Source organism: Xenopus tropicalis, chromosome 9, assembly GCF_000004195.4.
Source record: "Xenopus tropicalis strain Nigerian chromosome 9, UCB_Xtro_10.0, whole genome shotgun sequence".
Classification (NCBI taxonomy): domain Eukaryota; kingdom Metazoa; phylum Chordata; class Amphibia; order Anura; family Pipidae; genus Xenopus; species Xenopus tropicalis.
The window spans coordinates 83,869,053-83,881,992 of NC_030685.2; the positions used below are offsets into that span (position 1 = coordinate 83,869,053).

The following is a 12,940-nucleotide window of genomic DNA, read 5'->3' on the forward strand; positions in this document are numbered from 1 at the left end:
ATTACCATTAAAAAGTTCCCAATTTTGTTTTTATTTACTACGGTAATAACTTAGGTCACATGTTATCCAGAGACACATAACAATAAAACAAATGAGATTGAATGATTTAACCCCCAAATGCTGCTCTCCTTGTCAATCAGACCCCATACTGTATTCTTGCAGTTTTTATTGTTTTGTAGCAGGAAAAAAAATCTGCTTCATTGTTGTCTATGGGGCCGGCCACACTGACTGTCGGCAAGACAAGCCCAATAGATAAAGACCGCCGGGGCTCATTTATACACGGGGCAAATTTGTACATGGGCAGTAACCCACAGCAACCTATCAATGATTTTTTTTCAGCCAGCTGCAGGTTGAACAATGAAAGCAAACATTTGATTGGTTGCCATGGGTTACTGTCCAAAGGGCAAATGTGCCCAGTGCTTATAAATGAGCCCCAGAATGTCAATATAAGCAACTTTCCCACGTACATTAATTACAAAGTGTAATATATAAATGTGAATATAACTGCCGTACCTGTCCTTCAGCATTATGGAAAAGCACTGCACTCCTATCCCTGTAAATATATTGACTGCTAGATATGAGCTAATAGATGTCTCACCCTTTGGTTACTAAGAGTAATGTAACCGATCTCTAACACATAATATTGGGGTAATGGGAGGTGATTGGTGAGAGTTGCAGTTCAGCAGACAAAGGTGCAGTTTGGGACAAGAGTAGAGGGGACTTGTGTGGATAAATAACATATAAATTACACATAACAGAGGCAATGGGTGGCGCACACCGGTAACGAAGCCAAGGCCGACACTTTTGCATCCCGTACAATACAAACGCCACTTATTTTCACTCTGCACATACTCAGTCCAGTTACACAGTGTTTGATTCTCGGGTCCAGCCCTTTTTGCATTATAGAAAGGATTTATTGGAAGTCCAAGGTATCCAGATTAAGCAAGGGAAGTGCCCCTGGGTCTCGGCATGGTGCAACGAGACGGCGCAGGGGGCAATGGTGCAATGAGACGGCGCAGGGGGCAATGGTGCGACTCCGGGCTCAGAACACACCTAATGAAAGAAGCACAGTGTCGTTCAGTATGGCAGCGTGGGAGCACAGGGGCAGTGCAAAGCATTACATGATTGTTATATACACACGAGCCGAAGGGCAGGAGCGGAGCCCAGCGGGCACCCAACGGCATCACATAAGTTCAAAATGACAAAGCCATGGTGCAAGCAAGCGAATAGTGCAGGCCTTAGCCAATCAAAATACTCTGTACATTGCCAGCTACCAGCAATACATTAATCTGTAGTGGGGGGGTGTGACTAAATACCACCGCAATATGTGTAAGCGGTATCCAGATAAGGCATACCTGAGGTATATATAAAGCACAAGGATATTGTCAGAGCGCTGTGGGAAGCTTCAGACCAGACAGGGGCGGCAGATTAGGGCATGCAGTGCGCTACCCCCTGTGGCACCGGCACATGTGAGCATAAAGTAGGGCTTTATGTGCAGTACCCCAGTGCCTCCAGGCAGGGGCAGAGCTAAGCACAACCCATCAGAAGATGCAGCATCTGCATTTGCTAGGTTTGGGGTTGTCTTTGTCCCCAGACTCAGCCCTACTGCTCTCCTTTCTGCCCCCAGCTCCCTCACCAGTTATCTGCTCAGCTGCCCCCTGATAGCCCCCCTGCATTCCTGACCCCAGCTTCCCTTGGTGGTCCCCTTCCTGCAGGGTTGGCTTGTAGCCACATTGCCCTTTGGCTTGCTGCTTCGCCCCTGAATCTTTCCCCAGTTGCTTCTTACTCCGCACACCTTCTGGGTGCTGTCTGGATTGCTCAAACTCAGACAGGCTGCAGGCCATAGCGAGCTGAAGCTCTTCATCTTCATCATCTCTGTCCTGCACCACAGGTGTACCAGGTGGGGAACGCTGCTGGATATTGTACGACGGGCCGTCGGTCCTGGCGCTGGCTCTGGGCACAGAGGCCTGCTCTCTCTTGCTCAGCTCAACTGCCAGAGCCAAATCATCCTCAACGCCTGCAACAGAATACAAAATGGCTGATGGTGTGATGGCTTCCCAATACCCCTAATCTTCCCAGCAGCACAGAGCACACTGAGCATGTGCAGTGCCACTGACACACAAGTTGGCCTTACAGGATCCAAGGTGGGGAGCTTCTGCAACTGTCAGTTGCTTGGCCCTCTAGCTGTTGGGGGGAACTGGGAACTGTATTTAAACAGAAGTAGGGCTACAGATTGGGTGACACAAATATAAAGAACAGGGGTGTTTCTAGCCCTGCAATGGTGCCCCCCAGCAATTACCTTTTTCTTTCATATGACATCCTGTCCTACTGTTGTAACCTTCCTTAGTGTCTCCATATTGCCCTACTGCCGCCATCCAACCCTACTGAATCAATTATCCCTTGCTATCACCATTTGATCTTACTGCTACCATCTTGCCCTACTGTCTCCATCTTGCCCTACTGTCTCTCTCCAACTCTCTACTGGCCCCATCTTGCCCTACTGTCTGTCTCCAACTCTCTACTGGCCCCATCTTGCCCTACTGTCTGTCTCCAACTCTCTACTGGCCCCATCTTGCCCTACTGTCTGTCTCCAACTCTCTACTGGCCCCATCTTGCCCTACTGTCTCTCTCCAACTCTCTAATGGCCCCATCTTGCCCTACTGTCTCCATCTTGCCCTACTGTCTGTCTCCAACTCTCTACTGGCCCCATCCTAGCCTACTATCCCCATGTTGTCTTAGTTTCACCATCTTGCCTTACTTCACATTTTGACCTATTTTTGTTATCATGTCCTATTGTCCCCAACTTTCCCTTCTGTCACCATATTTTCCTACTATAAAATGATCCCCTATTGTTGCCATGCAACCCTACCATCTGATGCTACTTCTGTTATCTTGCCCTACTTTCATACCTTACTGTCACCATCTTGGCCTTGTTCTCTCCACCCTTCTGTATTTCCATCATTTACCCCACTTGTTCTCCTTGTTGTACCCAGCTGTAGCTCCCATTTTATGGGCAGTGTGTCATGCTTTCAGTAATAACATTGCCCTTTTCCCCTTGGCTAAAGCTGATTGGAGAATTTCCCCTTGGTTGATGAGAACAGAATGCCGCTTTTGCTATAAATACCCGCTCAGTCGCAGCTGTAACTATGTACATAACCATTCTATAGATATAAATAGGCAGTGGCTGAAAGCAGAGCCAGAACACGGAGGGCACTGACATTTTATTTTATGCCTAAAGGGCAACTTCTTTATTCTTCTTTCTCCTCCTCCCACTGCCGCTATTCTGCCTCTGGCTCCAAAAGATCAAGGTCGATCCAACAGACGGGGCACAGGGGTATCTCCTTACCATTAACCAAGATGGACTTCAGCTCCCCATCCTCTTCTACTTCTATACGTTCTACATCGTTCTCCATGATCCTGTATGGGCAACACAGACAATGTGAGCTGCAAGAAGCACCAAGAAGCACCAATATTTTGCATTTGGCACAAGGTTATGGCCAAGCTTGGGGGTGCTCTCACCTTTTAGTTGTTATTCTCTTGCCATTAACAAACTTGGTTGACGTAGACACTGAGCAAAAATTCCTCGACCCCCCAAGGCCTCCACTGTGAAAGGAGAATTCTGTAAAAGGGGTAGTTATTATCATTAGGTTATGGTAAGTAACTGGTTAACAGAGCATCAGTATTTGGGTAATGTCTGGCCCACTTACCGTTGCCAAAGTGAAAAGAAGATGGAAACATGGGCACGGAATTGGCATGATGGGTAACACCATGGGGGTGATTTGGGAACATAAAGACGTCATCACCTACAGAAAGGAAACAGAAAGGAAGAGCAGCAAAGACTATGAGCTCATATAAATATATCTAAAATATATTAATATATCAAAATCTGAGCTGTCAATCATATATTGCCTGCCCCGCCTCTATGCCGAAGGCAATATATGATTTATAGCTCAGATTTTTAATTACAATTACTTAAACTTTACATGTTAAATTTACACACGCTCAGGTGAGAACGTCGGGTGGGGGACCCTGCGGGGGTTAGGGGACGCGGAGGGAGCCTCGGTGGGCCCCCGGGTGTGATGATGTAAGCATACAGGAAGTTCTCAGTGTGTCAGGTTCCAAAAGACCCCTCCCATCCCTTCAGAAAACCAATCAGAGAGACAGGAGAGGGACTGATTCTACAGGTATAAAACATTGTTTTTACAGTGGCCTTTTTTGCTTTTTTTATGGAAAATGGATTTTCTAACACTTTGAGAGCATTGTTGGTGGTTTAATAAAATTTGGACATTGAAGGTGAATAACCCCTATAGTGTAGATACATAAGAAACGTAGCGTGTGTGTATATGAAACCATGTATATAAACCTATAAAACTGCAAATACAGGTATAGGACCCATTATCCAGAATGCTCGGGACCAAGGGTATTCCGGATAAGGGGTCTTTCTGTAATTTGGATCTCCATACCTTAAGTCTACTAAAAAAATCGGTAAAACATTAATTAAACCCAATAGGGCTGTTCTGCCCCAATAAGGGGTAATTATATCTTAGTTGGGATCAAGTACAGGTACTGTTTTATTATTACAGAGAAAAGGGAATCATTTAACCATTAAATAAACCCAATAGGGCTGTTCTGCCCCCAATAAGGGGTAATTATATCTTAGTTGGGATCAAGTACAGGTACTGTTTTATTATTACAGAGAAAAGGGAATCATTTAACCATGAAATAAACCCAATAGGGCTGTTCTGCCCCAATAAGGGGTAATTATATCTTAGTTGGGATCAAGTACAGGTACTGTTTTATTTTTACAGAGAAAAAGGAAATCAGTTTTAAAATTCTGAATTATTTGATTAAAATGGAGTCTATTGGAGACAGGCTTTCCGTAATTCGGAGCTTTCTGGATAACGGGTTTACGGATAAAGGATCCCATACCTGTATTAGGAATACAAAGGGAACACGTTGTTGGCTGAGAGTGTCCCCTTACTCCCAACAAGGATGCACGGCAGAGAATACATGTGACCTACCAATCATGTGGGGGAAGGGGTCTTTCCCGCCAAAAAAGTCCCGGAACACGTCTTCTGGACTACGGAACTGGAATCCAAAATCGAAAGGTCTTTGGACCCTCGTGGCCCTAAATGCTCCTATGGAAAGGAGAGTCGGAGAAAAGAAGCATGAAGTTTCAGGAAACCATTAGTAGGGAATACAGATTCAGAACTGGAGGAAAATCCCTCACCTGGGTCAGAGAAACCCGAAGTCATGTTGTCGTACGCCTCTCGCTTTTCTCCTAGGAAAAAGATATAGAAATCACATTCTACGTCCCATGTCTGACAATGGGAAAGAGAGCAGCCCAACAGAGGGATGTACAGAGCTCTGTACCTGGATAAGTACTGAGTGGAGACTGAGGGGTATATTTATCATGCTGTGCAAAAAGTGGAGTAAAACATCACCGGTGATGTTGCTCATAGAAAATCAAAGCAAAGCATCTGATTGGCTGCTAACTGTTGAAATCTAATTGCTGATTGGTTGCCCTGGGCAACATCACCAGTAATGCTCCACTCCACTTTTTACACAGCATGATAAATATACCCCTGAATGTACTTGTCCAGGGGAATCTTCCTGCCCGACTAGCCAATCAGCAGCACATACAGTAAGAGAGACCCCCCCCAAACCAGCCAATCAGCAGCACAATAGAGTAAGACAGACCCCCAACCAGCCAATCAGTGGCACATACAGTAAGACAGACCCCCGACCAGCCAATCAGCAGCACATACAGTAAGACAGACCCCCCCCAACCAGCCAATCAGCAGCACAATAGAGTAAGACAGACCCCCGACCAGCCAATCAGTGGCACATATAGTAAGACAGACCCCCGACCAGCCAATCAGCGGCACATACAGTAAGACAGACCCCCCCAACCAGCCAATCAGCAGCACAATAGAGTAAGACAGACCCCCGACCAGCCAATCAGCGGCACATACAGTAAGACAGACCCCCGACCAGCCAATCAGCGGCACATACAGTAAGACAGACCCCCCCCCAACCAGCAGCACATACAGTAAGACAGACCTACCTCTATGTATATTAATATAAGCGACCGTCACGGTAATACTTACCGTCTGATAAAACTTCATAGGCTTCTGCTATGTCTTTAAATTTCCTCTCCGCGTGTTCCTTGTTGTCGGGGTTCTTGTCTGGGTGCCAGCGCAGCGCCAGTTTCCGATACCTGTGTGTGAGGCACAAGTGTTCAACCACAAACACCACAATCTGCCAACATGAACATGCTGGGGTCCCTGACCAATGTGCAAACTGGGGGTGTCCCAATACTCCCAATGCTGTATTATAGAGTGGGGTCATGGGGGTCAGGCATACAGGAACAACTGGCACATGGAGGGTCCATCATTTTATTCTGCACCCCCACCCCAAACAAACTGCTCCTGGTGCATACTTTCTGCATACCCAATATGCCCCTTTGGATGGGGTTGTTGCCCTTGTTGAATAGAATGACCATCAGTTGCTTTAAACTGAATCTGCTTTTAAAGGACATGTAAGCCCTACATTTTCCTACCATGTATAAAAGTTGGGCACATCTCCCCCCACCCAAATGGCATCATTTGTACTGCATGCAATCACATTTTCCTAAAACAAATAGCAGCTCTAGGTCGGCCTCCATTTTCCCTCTGACACATCATCAGTTACATTTAAATCTGCAAACAGCATACACACAAATACCCTTTTCAGTGTAAATCTAATCCAGAATGCAGCCTCACACAGGCAGAACTTCATTTCAAAAACAGTTCTGCTTGGATTGAGCACTTTAATGGTTAGGCTGAGCTCAGGAGAGGAGGTTAGGAATAAAAAAAACAGGAGCAGACAGCTAGAGCTGAGTTTCTATGGGAACCAGCAATGCCATCTCTTCATTGGCTGCTAGACTGGAGGGCGTGTTTAGTTATCAGAGCTGGGAAGAACTGAGCATGCCCAGGAGCAAATTCCTGAGTAGGGGGTGAGTGGGTTACAGGAGGAGAAGGAAATCTGAATGATTACGGAGATACTGCAGCCTTACTATTAACCTCTGAACAACCAGGGTGGCAGGTATTAAAAGATTTCAAAAAGGCTTTTCACTGATTACACTTTTGTTTTTGGGGTGTAAACTGAATCTGGACTTGGATTCACAGAGCCCCCCACCGGCCCACTAAGCAGTGGCATTGGCCAGAACCTATAGTGCCAGTCAGGCCCAAGTAAAACTGCCGACTAACTCTCTTTGTGCCCCGAGATTGTGGGGTGCAGCGGGCATGCAAATACAGCCCTATACAAAGCACTGGCGCTGCTCAAGGGCACAGCAACACTGACTTTCTACTCGGGGCTGCCGTTTCACTTTAAAGGGGAACTCCGCTCAAAATCAGCTTATTCTGGGCGGCATTCCCTATTAACTTCCTAAGGTATTTTTGCCGTCTGTGTAATGAATGAAAGTGACTCAGCAACAAACAGATGCATCACTGACTCAGAGTCCCACAATTAGGGCACATTCTAATCTGCTCTGCAAGGGTTTATGGGTACATTACCAAATCACCTGCTGGATATATCCCTTAAAGGCAAAGTCTGCTCGGCATGAAACCAAAGTCCATTTGCATCAGGCCCAGAACCAACCTCCCCAATAGAACAGAATGGAATCAGATTTATTGCATACTGTTCCTTACTACTTCTCCATGGTGGCCACCATGTTGAATTCTCGTCTGTAAAATTAACTTCTCCTTTAACGTCTGTGCTACATGTGCTCTCAAGCTTTACAATTAGGGGATGTTTACCTTTGAGTTAACCTTTAGTAGGATGTAGAGAGTGATATTCTGAGACAATTTGCAATTGGTCTTCATTTTTAAATTATTTGTAGTTCTTTCACTATTTCACTACTTCAGCAATTTGGAGTAGCGGCATCTATCTGGTTGCTAGGGTCCAAATTACCTTAGCAACCAGGGAGCAGTTTGAATGAAAGAATGGTAAATGAATAGGAGAGGGGCCTGAATAGAAAGATAGGAATAAAAAGTAACAATAACAATAAAACTGGAGCCTCACAGAGCAATAGGTTTTTGGCTGCCGGGGTCAGTGACCCCCATTTGAAAGAGTTGGAAGAAAAAGGCAAATAGATCAAAAACTATAAGAAAAGTTAAATAGAACAGGCCATTCTATAACCATTCTATAACCATACAAAGTTAACTTAAAGGTGAACAACTCCTTTAAAGACTTAGTAACTACAGAGAAGGGACCCTGTCACAGTTCTATGGCAGTTGGAACAAAGCAGCCCACCCCCCTCTGCCAACTGTAGCGCTCACTAACCCCAATGTGTAATCAAAGGCACGCAGGAGCAGTAACCTATAGCAACCAATAACATGCTTGGTTTTTAAATGTTGACCAGTAAATACTACTTTTGATTGGTTGCTATGAGTTACTGCTCCTGGGAAAACTCAGTACCTTTTATTCCATAACCCCATTAGCCTCTATGTGGCCTTCATTCCTATATTATAGAGGGGTATTTTCCCCATCGCAAACCCCTCTTTCACTGGTCATAAGGGGGCATATGCCAAACATGGCAGGACAGGGCCCCCCCAGCAGCCCCACAGCACACATTCTGTATTTGCACAGGGACCGGGATTCCTACTCACGCTCGTTTGATGTCGTCCTGAGAGGCATTTCGGGGAACCCCGAGGATATCGTAATAATCAACCATGGCGGGATTCGTCGCAATATCCCTTTAAAAAAATATGTAAATATGAATATAGAATAGCACAGAAATATAGGCTTTTGACTGTGTATGGCGAGTGCCGATAAACTGGACTGTATATATATATATATATATATATATATATATATTTCTATAAACAACTTGACTTATGTATATATATACCTATAAACAGCTTGACTTATATATATATATATATATATATATATATATATATATATATATATATATTATACAGGGAGGAGCACACCCTATACAAGTCCAAATGCCCTTGGTGCAGGTCAAAAAACCAAAATATAATAGAAAGAGTGCCGCACACATAGGGACTTGATACAAAAGAAAAAGTGGTTTTATTGAAAAAAGTCCAACGTTTCGAGCACAATCTGTGCTCTTCCTCAGGGACAAACCTGAGGAAGAGCACAGATTGTGCTCGAAACATTTGTATCAAGTCCCTATGTGTGCGGCACTCTTTCTATTATATATATATATATATATATATATATTTATACATACATACATACATACACACACACATAGGTTTTAAAGGGTTAATGATTTACCCAACAGCAGAAGCAATGTGATTAACCCCTCCGGTGCTGAACAGACCAGCGCACACACTGATACCAACACAAGCGCAGAAGCTGCTGTTCCGGAAGTGTCACGTGCAGCAACCTAGTGACAGTTCCCTTAGTGACAGTAATGGGACGCTGTCTGTAGAGAAGGGCGAGAGCGCTGGGCACACTCTATGTGAGTAAATGGAGCAGTCTCGCCATTCAGCCGCTACATAAGCGTTGGTGCAGGTCCCTAATAATAAACTGCCTGTGACTTAGGGGACTTCCCTGAGCCACATGACTCACAGACCCGCCCGCGTGGCACAGAATAATCTCATTTGCACCCTATTTTAGGAACTTTTCCCAATGGAAATGAAAAGTGAAATGAGATATCTGAGACATCAGTAGAGACAGACTAAAAAACCCCTGGCAGTCCCTCTCCCATCTGTGGGCAGTGAAAGTGATTCAGTGGGGTAACTAGTAACAAAACTGGACCTCAAACCACCAGGGGGAATAAACATTGTCTTGATTTAATAAACCACAAACAACATTCAACTGATTTCAACCTTTCATGAAAATTCGAAACGGCTGAGTCACAATGATGCTGCAACGTGCAGGGAGGTTTCATATTAACCCTTTTATTCATGGATCACAGATGGAGGGGTGTAAGTACAGGAGAAGCATGGCCTATAACCTCCCGGGGGGGGGGTCCCAGAGGGGCCCTGACTGTATCTGCCATTATTTCCAAACGTTACGGGGACCATTAAGTTACCCCTCAGGCACCTTACCTCTTGCTGCTCAGTGAATATGCAGGGCCGGTGCTGAGCAGAGGTCTCTATGGATCGGAACCAGTACAGCTAAAGGATTCCAGACGGAAGGCGATTGATGCGTAGGCCATTGGTCCAGACTCACTCCATTACCCAGGAACCAGACTTGCCCTTCAGAATGGGACTGATGCCCAGGGGAGCTACAGGTCCAGGATAGGGAGGGAGAATGGTGGTTCATACAGGCGTCATTCTAGGCCAGACAGACAGACTGACGGAGAAGGAACGGACAATATAATAATACTAATTCCTGAGCAGACTGGCTCTTTCCTGCCGCCCTCAGGTGAACTGGATCTCTATTAACCATTTATTCCCCAGGCCGCTTTATTCAGTAGCTCTTCAGCTGATTCAGGGCCACATTTCCCAGAATCACTAGCTGGTCTTTCAGCTGTCTCCTGGGAGGTCTGCCCTGCTGCCACTTACCCCTTCCTGCCTGTAGCTGTCTCTGGCTGTCTCCCTGTAACTGCTGCAGTTACTCACCCTGCCTGTGGCTGGCTGTCTCTCTGGTACCACTTACCCTGTCTCTGTCTGTCTCCCTATAACTAATAACACCCACCTGTAGGTGTCTGTCTGTCTCCCTATAACTGGTACCACACACCTGTAGGTGTCTCTGGCCGTCTCTCTGGTGACACTCACCCAGTCTCTGTCTGTCTCCCTATAACTAATAACCCCCACATGTAGCTGTCTCTGTCTGGCTGTCTCCCTGTAACTGCTGCTGTTACTCACCCTGCCTGTGGCTGGCTGTCTCTCTGGTGCCACTCACCCTGTCTCTGGCTGTCTCCCTATAACTAATAACCCCACCTGTAGGTGTCTCTGTCTGTCTCCCTTAAACTAATAACCCCCACCTGTAGGCGTCTCTGTCTGTCTCCCTATAACTAATAACCCCACCTGTAGGTGTCTCTGGCTGTCTTCCTATAACTAATAACCCCCACCTGTAGGCGTCTCTGTCTGTCTCCCTATAACTAATAACCCCCACCTGTAGGCGTCTCTGGCTGTCTCCCTATAACTAATAACCCCCACATGTAGCTGTCTCTGTCTGGCTGTCTCCCTATAACTGCTGCTGTTACTCACCCTGCCTGTGGCTGGCTGTCTCTCTGGTGCCACTCACCCTGTCTCTGGCTGTCTCCCTATAACTAATAACCCCCACCTGTAGGTGTCTCTGGCTGTCTCCCTATAACTAATAACACCCACCTGTAGGTGGGTCTGACTGGCTGTCTCCCTATAACTAATAACACCCACCTGTAGGTGTCTCTGACTGTCTCCCTATAACTAATAACCCCACCTGTAGGTGTCTCTGACTGTCTCCCTATAACTAATAACCCCCACCTGTAGGTGTCTCTGACTGTCTCCCTATAACTAATAACCCCACCTGTAGGTGTCTGACTGGCTGTCTCCCTATAACTAATAACCCCACCTGTAGGTGTCTCTGACTGTCTCCCTATAACTAATAACCCCCACCTGTAGGTGTCTCTGACTGTCTCCCTATAACTAATAACCCCACCTGTAGGTGTCTGACTGGCTGTCTCCCTATAACTAATAACCCCACCTGTAGGTGTCTGACTGGCTGTCTCCCTATAACTAATAACCCCCACCTGTAGGTGTCTCTGACTGTCTCCCTATAACTAATAACCCCCACCTGTAGGTGTCTCTGACTGTCTCCCTATAACTAATAACCCCCACCTGTAGGTGTCTCTGACTGTCTCCCTATAACTAATAACCCCACCTGTAGGTGTCTGACTGGCTGTCTCCCTATAACTAATAACCCCACCTGTAGGTGTCTGACTGGCTGTCTCCCTATAACTAATAACCCCCACCTGTAGGTGTCTCTGACTGTCTCCCTATAACTAATAACCCCCACCTGTAGGTGTCTCTGACTGTCTCCCTATAACTAATAACCCCCACCTGTAGGTGTCTCTGACTGTCTCCCTATAACTAATAACCCCACCTGTAGGTGTCTCTGACTGTCTCTCTATAACTAATAACCCCCACCTGTAGGTGTCTCTGACTGTCTCCCTATAACTAATAACCCCCACCTGTAGGTGTCTCTGACTGTCTCCCTATAACTAATAACCCCCACCTGTAGGTGTCTCTGACTGTCTCCCTATAACTAATAACCCCCACCTGTAGGTGTCTCTGACTGTCTCCCTATAACTAATAACCCCACCTGTAGGTGTCTCTGACTGTCTCTCTATAACTAATAACCCCCACCTGTAGGTGTCTCTGACTGTCTCCCTATAACTAATAACCCCACCTGTAGGTGTCTCTGACTGTCTCCCTATAACTAATAACCCCCACCTGTAGGTGTCTCTGACTGTCTCCCTATAACTAATAACACCTGTAGGTGTCTCTGTCTGTCTCCCTATAACTAATAACCCCCACCTGTAGGTGTCTCTGACTGGCTGTCTCCCTATAACTAATAACACCCACCTGTAGGTGTCTCTGACTGGCTGTCTCCCTATAACTAATAACACCCACCTGTAGGTGTCTCTGACTGTCTCCCAATAACTAATAACACCCACCTGTAGGTGTCTCTGACTGTCTCCCTATAACTAATAACCCCCACCTGTAGGTGTCTCTGACTGTCTCCCTATAACTAATAACCCCCACCTGTAGGTGTCTCTGGCTGTCTCCCTATAACTAATAACCCCCACCTGTAGGTGTCTCTGACTGGCTGTCTCCCTATAACTAATAACACCCACCTGTAGGTGTCTCTGACTGTCTCCCTATAACTAATAACCCCCACCTGTGGGTGTCTCTGACTGGCTGTCTCCCCGGTGAGTCCGGACTGTTTATATCACCTCTGCCCTGACGTCACGCTCATCTGACCAAGAAACATC

General features: G+C 46.1%; 1 protein-coding gene across 7 annotated transcripts; it reads right to left on the reverse strand.

Annotated features, from left to right (window-relative positions):
* Window positions 1-15: 15 nt before the first annotated feature.
* Window positions 16-12,940, reverse strand: dnajb2 (DnaJ heat shock protein family (Hsp40) member B2). 7 transcript variants are annotated; one of them, NM_001015737.1, is given in 11 exon segments: window positions 16-1,053; window positions 1,796-2,017; window positions 3,347-3,417; window positions 3,520-3,619; window positions 3,708-3,803; window positions 5,022-5,138; window positions 5,231-5,281; window positions 6,111-6,220; window positions 8,652-8,738; window positions 10,068-10,246; window positions 12,847-12,913. In NM_001015737.1, coding segments are annotated over 9 exon segments (843 nt in total). In that variant the 5' UTR covers window positions 8,717-8,738; window positions 10,068-10,246; window positions 12,847-12,913; the 3' UTR covers window positions 16-1,042.